Raw genomic sequence first — 15,117 nt, forward strand, 5'->3', positions numbered from 1 at the left:
TGGAGAAGCTGTAAAGAGATGCATGCTGTGTTCAGTCTTAGAGATGTGGACTTCACATGCAAAAGGTATTTCTTTTGTTTTCATGTATTGCTTCTCTCTCTTCAGTGGGGATAGCACCACTGGTATCGTATTTAAAGAGGATCCCAAAACCATGTATTGGATGTTTCGACATCTCCTGTCATTCTACCCCCAGGCAGGATTTAAATCCTTAAAACACTTACTAAAGGCTAAATAAAGAACATCTGCCCCAGATTGAGTGAAACCAGAGGCTGTGGTTTTGCTTTGACTTTCCTTGGAGTGCCAGTTTTTTATTTATTTTTTTGTGATAGATGTTTTTCTATAAATCTCCAAACACCTGAATCAATAAGGCCATATTTCACCGTTGGCTGGAGCTAATATCTATGCCACTTTAGTGACGGCTGGCAGGCAAGGCACTCATGCCTCTGGAGGCACACTTAAAAGAGTTCAATTTTTACGGCAGCACTTGTTCCTAATACTCTTGATTTGCCCTGCGCTAGGTGTTCTGCCAGAAGTAGATTGAAACGATCAAGGTTCAACATGCCCTGATGGAAAAACACTGCTGCTGAAAACTGCACACATTTACAAATAATCATGTTTGTGCTGCAGAACAGTCTAATTGATGATTCCCAATTCAGATTGATACACCTTCTTTTAGAACTGACCAAACACCTGCTGTACACAGTTCTGATCACCTACAAATATTACAAATATAGTATGTGCAAGGTTCACACAAAGGTCTCAAGTCTAATATTTCTTCTTCCATTTTTTGCAGCACATCATCTAGAGCTATAAACTGCAGTCCATTATGTATGTGAAATGTAGGCTGGACATATCTCAGTCCCCCTCCCAATAGAGTATAAAAACGTAATCATAGCTAAGAAGCAGCCTGGTGAGGATCAAACAGTGACCTTGGATAAAGTGGACTGAGAAATTGAAAGTTGGGGTGGGGAATTCAGCCTGAATGGCACAGCTAAATCCTGGCAGTGCGGTGAGGGAGGCTCGGAGTGATCTGATTTAAGGGAAGTGTAGTCAGCTCTAACATGCTACGTCCGTAGTCAAGGTCATGCAGCCTACCTCTTCAAACAGTGAAGCAAATGCTGATCACAGACTTTGTGAAGGGATGGGGGATGTAGATTCGTAATACCTTGCCACAACCTTTGAAAAAGCTCAGATGAATATTCTAGCAAGCATTGTATCTACCCGCCTACTGTGACAGGACGGCTTTGACGTCGTTTTTTTTTTTAGGAGTTGGTAGAAAAAAAAGTTAAAGAAGAAGTATTATGTGAGCTGTAAGACATATTGAAGTTATCTTTTTAAAGTTTAGTTAATTTTGTATGATTGTGTTATTATGTTGTACATTCTTTAATGAATTCTCTCATACAGTAAAGAGACAGGCAAGGGCACGCAAACACACACAAATGCACGTGCACACACACCACTGGAAGCTACAAACAAGACACATCACCTTGCGTGTTTGCTCATGGAAATTGCCATCGTATTAAGGATGTGACAACTGAAGCAAGACTCATTAATTTTATTGCTCCCACGGATATGTTTCTGTAGGTTTATGCAGAGGCACAGGGCCACAATTAACAACAAAGACTTTGAATCAGTGTGCCTTGGTTTGAGATAAGAGAGAAAAGAAAAGGATCCCCATTTAGGTGAAATTATCTCTTCTCATTTCTCCCTCGGTTCTATTGTCATCCTTTACTAAGGCTTTCCCGCCCGTGCACACACACACACACACACACACACACACACACACACACACACACACACACATACACACACACCAAAGCAGTAATTCAGAACTTGCATGGAGGCTAAACTCCTTTAGCCATATTTCATCTTCTTAGCTTACGGCAGCTAATTGTTTGATGTGGATCCTTTGGAAACAAATTTGGCATCTTTTTTCACCCACAAGTTTACAGAAGAAGCCTATGCATCCCTTACCTTTTCACTGTTCATAACCTATTGTGCAAAACAATGGATTTTTTCAGCATTTCTGTTGTCCTCTCTGCCCTAGTTTCTCTGTTGAACACAGTGATATATTAAAATGTTTGGTACTGATACAGCAGCTTTTCGGCAAGAGTAGGATGACTATTATTCTCTTTTGTCAGCACTGTCTCCATACAGCATGATCAAATAAACACGGCCTTGCAGCGGTAAAAACAATAGCCATTGAATAAATGAAATAACAATAGCATGGATAGGGATTGCCATGTCCTAGTTTAAGTGTTTGTTCTGCAAATCTCTTGTGAAAGCCACAGAAACCTGATGGTCCTCAACACTGTCTCTGCGATCTTGGCCCACTGACACCAAATGTGATATGATGCCCCCTAAATGGGCCCCAATAAATGTTGTCTAAGCCATGACAGAGCGAGCAGTGCGAGTGCTAAAACTGATTAGCGGGATGGGGTGCGTTGGTATGGATGTGAGCGGCTCTGTCTCGTCCCGTTGTTTTGTCCAATATGTCCATTAGGGGCCGCAGTCATGCGTGAGGACTTAAGTGAGCAGGAAATGAGTGCTGTGTCTAGTCCATACATGGCATCTCAAATTTTCTGTCTGCCTCAAATAGTCAACAGCTATTTTTTTTGTTATTCTTTTTTTTAACAATGACTTAACTGGCTATCTAACTAACTACTATGATTTTGTTTTAACATATCTAATCTATCTAATTAACTAATCTAATTAACTAGTTGCAATGTATGTATGTATTGCTGACTATTGTCTTTTGCTTTCTTGCATAATGGCGAATAAAAGAAGTTCAAGTGAATTGTGGAGGAAGCTGAAGCATACAATAGCCATGCATGTCCTCCACCTTTTCACATGCTGGATGTCTTCATTTGCCAGACGGTCTTCACATACAATCTTATTCCTTCCACAGAGGTGCCCCCGAGTCCCGTGAAGGCCCCCTCGGAAGCCTCGCCCATGGCCTCGCCCCGGCAGCGCCGTGACTCGGACCGCTACTGCCAGCTATGCAACGCGTGGTTCAACAACCCCGGCATGGCCCAACAGCACTACGACGGCAAGAAGCACAAGAAGAACGCTGCCCGCGCCGACCTTCTGGAGCAGCTGGGCAAGACTCTGGACATGGGAGAGATGAAAGGTACAGAAACACAGGGCACCCCTTGTGGCGTAATGGTGGCCAGCCTTATTGTCAGTGCTGTTTGTTCTTCTATCACTGCTGTGGTTGAGAGCCATGATACATGTATTATTGCAGCCCCCAGCAAACAGCATGAACTTAACAAAGCCTTAACACTCTTGCTGCTCTGCGGAAACATCAAGGACAGTTCACCTTTAGCTTTGTCCCTGCAGGCAAAAGAACCCAAACATCAATCATTTTCCTCTTTTAAAGAAGGCATAGTTTTCCTTCAGTTTATGGCTTTACATTGACAGGAATGAAATCCTCTACATCACCTCTGATGTCCTCACGCTTTTCTGTTACTGTGTCGTCTCCATTTACTATGTTAAACCCCCGGCATATGCCAAAGTCCCCTATCTCGCTCCTGCTCTGCTTATACAAATAGTTCAGAGGGAGTGCTCTAGTGGGGCCATGTTTTTATCAAATAATTGAAATGCGGCTCGCCGCGCCGTGTGCCTCCTCTCCTTACCTTGGCCTCCTCTGGCGGTGAAGAGCGAGTGGGAGTGGCAGGGAGCAGGGCCTCTCCTCTCCTCTCCTCTCCGCCATTTGTTACGGGGGCTGCTGCTCGCTTCACAGGCTCGGAAGAAACACGTTGCCCCATTATCTTCCCCCAGTCGCATTACCGTGTGTCAATAATAATTACCAAACATTGTCTCCCCGGTGCTCGGGGCAAAATGTTGGCTCTATTATCGCTCCATGTGAGCACATAAAACAGACAGGTTGAGGAACAAGGCTGTTGGAATGATAGATTGCTGGATCCTTTTTTTAAGGCCATTAATTATCATTTCAAATTTGGATGTAAAAATGTGAGGCTATCACTCACCTTCCTCGGAAGCACTCAGTTAATGCACAAGAATGGTGCGAACACATAATTTATAAGTCATAATGGCCCAGACATAACGGGGGCTGCCAGTTCACTGAGGTGTCTGTGTGTGACGTTGGGTAATGGGATTGGTCGATGCTGGATCATTTGTTGCAGTCTATCTGGGTGAGCACAGTGCAGTCAGTGGCCTCTCTATGCAATAACATGTTTCCTCAAACAATGTGTGAAAAATCGCAGGTGTGCTGTGAGTTCGCAAGGGTACAGGCTAATTTTGAGAATCACACTCGACATGTGAGAGCTGGCAGCCCTGTGAGAGGTATTGTTTAGTTTCCCAATGGCATTTATTTAAAGTTCAAGGATGACTCAGCTTCAACATTAAACCAAGGATCACAGATATTGTTTTAGCCGTTTTCATAAAACAAGTTGTTTGTTATTTGGATTCCAATCAAAATTAAGTTTATGTAATGTCCTAAATAAGAAACTACTTTGATTACAAGACAATCCACTGCAGTGCCCCGAGAAAAGACTTCCAGTTTCCCAGTGACAGGGTGCTAATTATCTTTTCTAGTAAGCCAACATCAGATGTAAGTCTTTAATCCACCCCCATAAGGTCAGAGGTGCAACAGAATCATTGCATGCACTGTGTGGGTGTGAAGATTCTACTGCCCTATAGAGACAAATTAAGCACAGGTTATTTGTTCATCCCACAAAGTGGTAAGCTAGTTTCGTGCTAACGAGTATACAGTAAATGTGAGACAAGTCACTGTTAGTAACATCCCAAATGTAAAACCGTTTGCTGTCAAGCCACAGTCTCTTCCCCAAGGATACCTCCATAGCTCTTAGCGGTTTTCACCTCTGATCATTGCACGGGAGTTGTGCAGAAGGTTTCTGAGTTGCTACACAGCCATTATGGGGATGAGTGTGTGTTTGTGTGTGTGTGTGTGTGTGTGTGTGTGTGTGTGAGCTAGAGTGTCAGCACGAAGGGAGCCGCCGCAGTGTTCAGCAGCCACCTAATGAGCGTTTCTCTCCGGCGATTATCAATTAATAATGATGTGGCAAATCACCCTAACAGGCAGAAATAGCATTGTGCGCCAGCGGAAAAAGGGGGTGGAGGCTGGAGGGGTGCCATGGAGGGGGGCAAGCGCAGCGCAGCGGGCAGGATTGCGCTGCCTAATTCATGGGGTTGCCGAGCGGGCGCTGGCAGACCCATCACTCACACGAAGCTATCTCACAACCTGGAGCACTTCGGCACGTCGGATCCTTCCCCTCCCCCCGAGCCCCCTCCTAACGCTTCCAATCGCTCGCCTTTTCTTCCTCACACTATTTCCCCCACTCCCTGACACCCAGGCGATGGAATCGGCTGTCTTTTTACCCCCATCGTCATTTTTCTTATCCTTTTTTTTTTTTTAATACACATGCCCCTGCCCCCTCCATCACACCATCACCACGTTGTGTTTATGTGTGTATGGGCTGCTGTTGCGGAGGTTGTCTCGTACACCCGGAAGAGCTCGGGGAGGGGAATACCCACAGACCGACTTTGAAGATTGCCACGTGATGAAATATTTATCTTGTTTCGATTGAGCGCAAGTGCATCCGCAAATGCATCCGCAAGCGTGTCTACATACATAGCGCCTGGCGAGGTGAGTGGCGGTCGCTCGGGGAGGAGAGGCGAGTGCTTGCTTATTTACACTGCAGGATAGGTACCCATTAGCCAAGTGTGCTCCCTAGATTATAAGGGCCCTGACCCCCCTGTGGCGCACCTGCTCTGACATTAGCTCAGATTTACGGCATGCGAGGCAGGATATCTTTCCGCTCTATTTTCTCTTTATCATGCTGTCTCACACCTCTCGTCCTCTCCATAAATTCTCTCCCTCCGCCTGCTACCTAGGCTCAGCCCTCGCGACCTCATCTTATTATCCACGCGCTCGGGTGCTTGTGGTTCTTTATTTTTCTCCCCCGAACGAGGCCCAGTCATCTCCCTGCGGCAGTAAAGCCTGATTCTATTACAGTACATCAGAGGGGGAAAAAAAAGCAGTTGCTTCCTACTCCAAGTGGGCCACCCATTACACTTGTGTTTTACATTTTGAAAGGCTATCTGGAGAGCGCCCCTGAGCGCGCTTCATCCATCTCCACTAGGCTCACGGAGAGAAGGCTTCCATTTATCTGCCCCTGGACCGAGCGCAATGTTCGGTTGGGAAAAAAAAGCGTGATGTCATATAATAGAGAGGATCTGGGGATGTTAACATTCAGTGCTGCCCCCCCCCCACTCCCCCACCCTATGCTGTGGTATGCAGATGATTGCTCGCTTTCATCTTCCAAAGCAATCTGTCTCCAGCCACACCCATTGTGTCACAGCGACGAGGTCCCTTTGAACGCGCTCAAAACTAGCTAACCAGTTCAGAATCATTGTGAAGGATTGCACCCCCCACACACCCCCAACCCTCCACCACCCGTTAATTCAACAGAAAGTGCTTACCACGAAAGTAAATGCTGCAGCCTTTGATTTGCTCTCGTTTTAGCTATGCGCTTTTACTAGGCGGCCGGGGCGGGCACTGCTTGAGCCAGCAATTATTTGCATGCTGGTAGCAGCGGAGGGCCATGGCCTTTAGCCATGCTGGGAGGCACTGCTGTCGTGAGCAACAGACAGGCCAGCCAGCTGTCACAACACACTCGCAAATCAGCCCCCACCCCCACCCCGAGTCTATGGTATTTATCAATCAATCTGTTTGGATTCCGCGTAACAGCACTGAGGAGAGATATAATGCGAGCTGATTTGATTGCATCACTGATTAGGACTCCCTCCGCCGAGTTTCATTTGGAGCATGGCTTCGGCCGTCATTCAAAAGAGCCGCAGACAAACTGGGCTCCCTCCTGCAGAACCTCGTTGTCTTCGCCATTAATTGGAGGGACGCGGCGGAGGATGTAATTTGGCACGTCCTCTCCCCGGCCTCCTCCCAGGACTCTGCCATCTCAATTTTGGAGCAATCCATCCTGTCGACATGCTGTTCTCCGTACCTCCCCTGACCCAGGAATAGATCTATTACTGCCCTAATGGCAGACTGCAAGACTAGAGAATCACAGGTTCACACGATGGGGCAAGTTGCTCATCTGTCAGAATGGACAGTAGAACATTACATCACTGGCCGGCCAAACAAGCCCGTTTTTGTATTAAAACAACTGTGACACTATTTCATCATGACATGTTGCTGATTCCTTTATTGCATTGCCAAACACAGTATTTAAACAAATCATGCTGCACTCTATGCTGACTGTCAGCATCGGTATCATCTTAAAGCTTTTTAATCCTCATCGTTGATGCTCTTTTTGTTCCAAACAGCCGTGTAAATAGATCTATGGGTAATGATTAGGATGTGTTTGATGCCACCTGCTCAGTATTAAAACAGATGCCAGCTTGTGATTTTTTTTTTTTTTTTTTTTTTTTTATGCGTTCACACCTTTCAGCATAACCCGCTGCCACACATCACTGCTTGCACCATAATTGGTATATTTTATTAAGATTTTCAAGGCCAGTGGCAATGATGCAATATCGCTCCAAATGAATTCACTCCTAAATGACTCTTACAGTACCATATCCAATGACATACATGATTAAAGGGTATAATAAAAGAAAAATAGCTGTGTGACGAAAGGTTCAGATTTGGGTTAATGAATCCCCTGAATGTGCTGTACCCTTTTCTGCCATTAAACTGAATTGCTCGTTGTGCCCTAAATTGTGTCCCATGTGATGTCCACTTCTTAAAATGAACCATATGCTCTTTCAGCTTGGGTGCTCTACCATAGCTAGAAAGGATCTGGGCATGATGAGTACCATCTGAAGGAAACAGATGGCCAAAGGTAAATTTAGCTTACACAAAGTGCACTATTACAACCACCTTAATATTTTTCCAAGAGCAGCAACCAGTGTACATATAAATAAATTATGGGAATCTCAATGTCCAGCTACTACAGTGCTCAGTGTCCAGTGGCTGCCCATCAAAATGGCAGAGTGCATCTACAGTTCAAACTCAAAATACTGAACATGTTCCTTCTGAATGATGTAAAAGGCAACTAGTGTTGCCTGTGGCAGGCAAGTCCAATGCTGTTAAATAAATCAATATTAAAGACTGAGCTATGAGCTATGTGACTAAGTGAGTGACACAGCAATGTTGGCTACATTTCTAAATAAGAACAAAAGTACAAACTTTCCCTTTTTTGAAGAGACAAATCACCATAATATGTCAGAGTATTAAAGGTAATAATTTGCCTTCTTGGTATAAAATGATACATGGAAAGGCACTAGTGGTGCAGGGGAAATAAATGGTGAGGCGGTTCTGCATTTTATCTCCATTCATTTATCCTGCTACCTGTTACTTCCCCCTCTCTCAAAGACAGTTTTGAATCCAGCCTAACTGAAATGAATGTGCTCCTCTCAGCCACTCCGTGCTGAGTGAGGACCTTGCAGAAGCCACAGATCTCGCAGGGGATTGTGGGGCTGAGTGGGTCGGGGGGGGGGGGGGGGGGTGCCGTGATGCACACTGGGCACGGTGGCACGGGTGGATGATTGCCCATGCAGGGCACCACCGCAGGAGGCACCTCAGGTGGCTGGCAGTGATGGATGCCAAGTCGGCGGTACATTATTTCACCTTTTCAGAATGCATTTGAGAAGCGTCCTGTCAAAAGGCCACCTCTGAGCACCCTGGAGCTTCTTGATCTCGCTCTCCACCATGGCGCCTGCTTGCTGCTGCCGCTGCTGCTGCTGCCTTGCTTTAATGTCAGCTTGTGAGCGTGCGGCTCAAGAGGCGGCAGCGCAAAACAAAAATTTGAAATTGCCACCGCCACAGAGAACACTGCCCCTGACGTGGAGGGGAGGGGGGGTGTGGGTCAGGGTCAGGAACAACGTGATCCCTTGTGATCCCACAGAACCAGCTCAACTAAGCCCCCATTCACACTTGTGTGATTCACAAGCCAGCAAACAATAATGTCCTCACATTCAGTCTCTCTTTGCCATCACATTCTATCACAGTAAACAATCAGGCAGCCGAAAACATCTGCCCTAAGCTGATTTTGTCCTTTCTTATATGATCACTTTGTAACATTTTCTTTTTGCCGTGTTATTTGTTTTAAAAATGGCCTTTGATATCCCTAAGCTGCGTTCAACCTTTCAGGTTATTTGAGGCAATTATTAGAAATGACAACACAACTGCCAAGCGATGACACATTTGGGGAAATGTGGAAATTGGGACGAGCCAACAGAGAAGCAATGGATCATTCATTCATTTTTGCCCTTTCTCTCCAAACATTGTTTATAGGCTTAACTCAATTTGGAGAGCGGAGATTGCATTGGCCATTTTTCAAGCCGCAATATCATTAGTGCAACGTGACAGCAATTACTCGGGGCACTTAATCCTCCACACTCTAACACAAGGGCACTGGGGGGGGGGGGAAATATTGATGATGGCAAGGGAAAGGGTTGACCACTTAATCGCTTTAGCAGTGACTGTTTCTGAGCCACGCAAAGTCAACAGGAAGACAAAGTGCTTGCAGACGCTCCAGTTCAAAAACTTCTCCATCAAACGGTTTTTCTTCAAGTCCCGAATTCCCACATCTTCGCTTTGTAAATTCAAAAAGGGCTCTGTAGACTGAGAAAAACAAAGTCTTTCCTCGAGCACAAACACACCCACAGTGTCTGTTAACCCAACACAAATTCTTTTTTTTTTTCCCTGTTCGTGCGCACACCTATCCTCGGTTCCCCCTCAACCTACAAGGTGTCTCTAACCTCCGCACACGTGTGACATGTCTATATCGATGACACGTTAATTGGCTGCGGACTCGTGCAGCTGGGAATCAGCGGAGTCAATCGGCAGAGGGGGAAGCAGACTGGAGCGCTGACCCGACTCCTAAACACAGCTGGGTGGGGGAGATAGGGGCTGCACTTATCTCTCGCTCCTTCCCCAGACTCCCAATTTATTGTCCTGACACGATAAGGGAGGGCCCCCGTACCATACAGTGTGCCTTCCGACATAATTGATCACTCTGGATGGTAAATGAACAGGGTCTGTGGCGCAGGGGGGTGGATTGGTTTGGCTCATCGTGTCGCATTTTAATCAGCCCCCTGAAGAACAGCAGTTTATTTTTTCCCGGTTCCTTCCCCTCAAATTGAAGAACATTGTCTGCAAATGAGATGATGGCCACAGATAGGGGTTGTTTAAGAATATCTATTGCTAAATGGAGGATGTAGTGGGCTGTATGTGACGGTGCTGACAGTGCGCAAGCACCTCAATGAATTTAAGTACAGATAAAAAAGAGTTTGTTTTGTGCTAGGCTACTTTGGACTGATATGTTGCCATTGCCTTGGATTGTTTGTGTGTGCTTCTTGGAGTGTTAGTAGTATGCCTCACATCGCATATTTATTGTGTCTGTCCCCTCCATCCAGGTCTCAAGCGCAGCTACACCTGTGATGTCTGCAGCGTAACGCTCAACTCCGTGGCGCAGTACCACGCACATCTGCAGGGCTCCAAGCACCAAAACAAGTAGGCAGCGTGCTTCCTAAATCTTTACACCAATCCATCCCCAACCACCACAAGTACACACCTTCAAGACTCCATGCTGCATGCGCTCACACTCTCACTCCAAAACCACACACACACACACACACACACACACACACACACACACACACACACATACACACACATACCCCAGTCCGTGCTCAGCTCACAGGAAACCCCTCGGTTTTTCCATCTGCTCCACTAGCCCTCTGGTGGTGCTGCTGCTGCTGCTAAAGAAAGGTCGAAGACTGGAGCTGAACAAATATGCTGACAGTGTTTGAGAGTTTAAAAGAGGGAGTACGAGAGAGGTGCGAGTTATGGAGGAAGAATGTGGAGTATTGTGGAGATAGGGAAGGGGATGCGTTGTTTAGCATGCTGGAGGCTTTGTTAGCTTAGCTTTTTTTTTTTCTTCTCTTAGCCCATTACAGAGTTATTGGAAGCAATTACAATTTTCAACTCATCCAACTACGCCACTCTCTTTTTTTATCTCCCAGTGATTGCGCACTAGTACTAATCTGTGGCCATACTGCCCGGAGGAGCTAACCATGCACATTAGGCTTGACTAACCGGCAGCGCTTGGCAATTCTTAAGCGCTCAGCACCAACAAAAAAAAAAAAAAACTTGAGTGAGTCAACAAAGAGTCAGCGTTCAGCGTACGGTCACCATAGACACCGCAGACAAACAAAGCGTCCCTTCCCTTTGCAGATCTGTTTGAATCACCTGCGACTGTGTGCCGTCTCAACAGATATCTGTCACACAAACACACTGTGCCCTGCAGATAGCCACGAGACGTGACAAAGAAAGTGGCGTTTGTAGATTGTGAATGTGCTGAGTGCCGGAAACCATCAAGTACATGAAGCAATTGCTTTGGAGCCCTGCGAGGAATGACAGCTCCTAAAACAGGCAAGGGTACGGGGGGGGGGGGAATCAGCCACAAGGCGTGTGGGGGAATTACTTGTTTCCCGTTGGGACGGTTTCTGCTCCCCCACAGACAAACTGATGTACACACATACACATAAATATGTGCGCGCACACACACACACACACATATGCACATGCATACACACACATGTCTTCAGGGATGTGGGTGAAGAAGGGGGGGGTTGGGGGGAGTAAGGCAACGTGATGTTCTGTGCCACTCTGCTCTCCAGTCACGCTCGCCTAGAATGCAGGAGGGGGGCTTTGCCATGCTTCTGATCCTCACACCGTCATATACCCCCTACAAACCAGCCCCCAGTAGGGAGCACACACACACACACACACACACGCGCACACACACACACACACACACACATAGTAGGCTATTGTGCTATGGTCCACTCTCTCCGTCTCTAGCCCAGTCTCCCGTCTCTGTCCCTGCCTACCCTCCTCACCCGTCCCCCTCCACCACCACCACCCTGGCCACTCTTGTCCATGATGCTTGGGACTCCCCCATAGGGTGGGTGAGTGCTTTGCTCTCAAAAGGCATGATGCAGCAACTCTGGACCTCTGCCCAGAATACCTCCACTTTCCCTCCAAAAAAACCAAACACTGCCTCCTCCCTCCCTCCCTCCCTCCCCCACCCTCCGGTGCATCCACGGCGCCGCATCCTCTGTCGGCTGTATTTAGGTCATTTCATGGCAGTTTATCCGAATATAATAAAGGAACGTCTCCCTGAGCTAGATCCCAGTGGAGCGCGGTAGAGTGCTATTCTCTCCTTTTTGTGAGTGTTTCAGACATCACTGATGGCACTGAAAAGAGGATTTTAAAAAAGGAGAGAGAGAGAGAGAGAGAGCGAGGGAGAGAGAGATATAGAAAACTACTAGTCCTAGTTAGGAGCATAATCCTGTCTGCTGCTTTCCAGTTATTCTGATGTTGTAGAGACGACGTTTCTGCTGTGAAGAAAACATCCCAGTGGTCTCCCTTACCAGTAAGCACATCATGATATGACCACTGTAGATGCATGTCCCAACAGCAATAGTGTGTGTGTGTGTGTGTGTGTGTGAGAGAGAGAGAGAGAGAGAGAGAGAAAGAGAGAGAGAGAGAGAGAGTGTTTGTGTGTGTGTGTAATGTGGTGAGTCTGGAAACTCAATGAATAAGTTCAATTGTGACCCTGCGAGGGAGGAACGGAAAAACAAATTAGCCAGTCACGACAGGTTTCCTGACGAGCGGCCTGATCAATACACTGCTAACAAGCTCGGCCACAACAGCACACCAGTGCAATCCCGACCCAAGTGCATTAAATCAACTATTCTGCGTGCGCCTGGCAGATCTAAAGCACCCCATATTTTCATATTAAGAGCAGTACGTGATTGAGAAGGCCAATTTCCCTTGCATATCCCTGCTTTAATTTGGGTGTGCGTCGTGTTGGCTCTCATCTCTTGCTGGCACGAAAGCAGTTTGACAAATGTGTCCTTGTGACTGTAGAAGGTTGTGGCAGGGCATGGGACAATGTGACAGAAATAGCGGTCTGCCAGTGTAATTTCCTTAGCTTGGGGAGAGTGATGGGCTGCCTTTTGCTGACTGTAGCAGAATGCACTCAGGCCCCCGAATGACTAGCCAGACAGCGTTTAAATACAGGACACAAATGACAAAGTCAGATTATTATGAAAATGAACCGGTGGGAACTTTGTGCTGTTAATTACAGAAAGAGAGGACAAAGGAACAGCCACTTTCTAGAGGAGGGGAGATGTTTTTTAGGCGCCTAGTCTAACCTTGCCCTGTACAAAATTGTCTGAAACACATCTATTATTAAACTCATCTCTAGCTTTGCCTGCCTGCACACTTTTTTTTTTTTAATAATCTTGTGGCATTTGATGGACATTTGAAGAATAGACTATTAGAAGGTGCCCTGAAATGATCAGAATGATGATAAATTGACTGCCTTTGATGAGGAAACAAAAATGTTCATTATAATAAATGATTTGGCATGGCCCATAATAGCTGGGGATGAGACTGAGGCGCCAAGCCGGGTGCAAGTAGAAAAACTCAGTCCTACTGTAAAATCTCATCCTCCGTTAGGGAGAGGGACAAGCCAAAGTGAAAAGCTTATTACCATGCCATCACTGGTTTATAGTCATGGCCCACACACACACACACACACACACACACACTCACTCACACATGCATACATACACATCCCTCTGTTTCTCGCCTATACATGCTGGTGCAGTGCGGAGACGTGCACACAAGCCGATTAATGCATCTGGCGGCCTAGTGATGGGCACAGTGACACAGTGATTTGTTAGTGCCGCTTTTTTCTGTCTCTCCCATTGCCGCCTGTATTGTCTGTTGTCCTCTGGAACCCCACAGCTTTGCCATGAAGGTTATTTTGTTAATTTGTGTCGTTAAAGGGATCATTTCATGTTAAAAAAATAATAAGAATTAAGACATCACATCACGCAGCTATCTGGTAAATTGCACACAGGTTTTGACACGGCCGTGGGCGACACATTTACAGTTTTTGAACTGCAGGAGCTCGCTCTTTGTGCAGCTCTATTTTCCTGACCTTCAAACTCTTGTGCTGTTTCATCATGGCAGTGTGAAGATTTAAAAAGAAATAAGTTAAATCCCCCGCATGGTCCTTTTGTTGTCTTTTGGCCAAGAAGTTCCCTCTTTCAAAATGTGCTTGCATGCTTGCAAGCGTTTCAATTTTCCACCTCCACAGACGCAGCGGTTTTATTATTGGAGGCTGAAATATTGCTAAGATTTCCAATGCAACCACTGAGCAAGGGATGTCGTGTGTGACCAGCATTGTTTTTCTTTTTAATGAGATTGCATAGTATGGCAACTGTAGCATGAAATATATAAAGCACTCTGAACTCCGCAACCAAAAGCTGTCAGACAGATGCTGGCTGATTCATTCTGTTTACATGCGTCCCACTGATGGCTGCACCCACACCACCCAGGCATGGACTTGAAACGGAATGCTAGATCACGTGAAGGCCTGTTTCTGGAAGGTTCCACCCCCCCCCCCCTCATCCATCCTCCATCACCTGTTTCCTCGCGGCCACTCTTTGCCTCGCCGCTGTCCCTGTGGTCATCCAGTGAGGCGGCAACGGCCCCTTTCATCCCCGCCTGACCACCTGCTGTTTCTGCCACGCAGCCTTCCCCCTGCTGCAAAGCTAAACAGATGTGCTTTGCTCCATAGGTTCTTAGCCTCCTTCTTTGATATCTCTCTCCAGCCTGCCCACCCGAAAAGCCCATTTGCCTTCCATCTCGACCTGCCCCCCACCCCCACCCCCACCCTCATTCTGAACGCAGTCATCACAGACTTTCATTGTCTGCTTGTACCAACGGAATGGGTGTTTTTTTTCCCTTTTCACTCCCTTGAGTAATTTGAGGTGCTCGCAGAAACACATTTACGCTCTATAAATCGCACTGAAACCTGTCTTATTGACTTTTACCATCTGAATAAACAGACCAGGACCAAGCTTCTCTCTATAGTATTTGTTGCTGCCTCACATTTTAACTAAATGGCAGCAAATACTCTCACAGACATCCTTTCCCAGGCCAATACTGAATCAGTAAAACATTCAGATCATTATTATAATCAGCAGCAGCATCATAATGATATTCATAGAGTACTGAAATAGTCTAGC

The 15,117-nt window shown here is 46.4% G+C and overlaps 1 protein-coding gene across 2 annotated transcripts in view; it reads left to right on the top strand.

The window, feature by feature from the left end:
• zmat4a (zinc finger, matrin-type 4a) overlaps window positions 1-15,117 on the top strand; it is a 76,076-nt gene that overhangs the window by 55,636 nt on the left and 5,323 nt on the right. For both annotated transcript variants that reach the window (XM_042102262.1, XM_042102263.1), the window contains 2 exons: window positions 2,909-3,130; window positions 10,423-10,519. In XM_042102262.1, coding sequence (XP_041958196.1) covers window positions 2,909-3,130; window positions 10,423-10,519 — 319 coding nt within the window. The remainder of the gene's footprint in view (window positions 1-2,908; window positions 3,131-10,422; window positions 10,520-15,117) is intronic.

Source organism: Alosa sapidissima, chromosome 8 (assembly GCF_018492685.1).
Source record: "Alosa sapidissima isolate fAloSap1 chromosome 8, fAloSap1.pri, whole genome shotgun sequence".
Classification (NCBI taxonomy): domain Eukaryota; kingdom Metazoa; phylum Chordata; class Actinopteri; order Clupeiformes; family Clupeidae; genus Alosa; species Alosa sapidissima.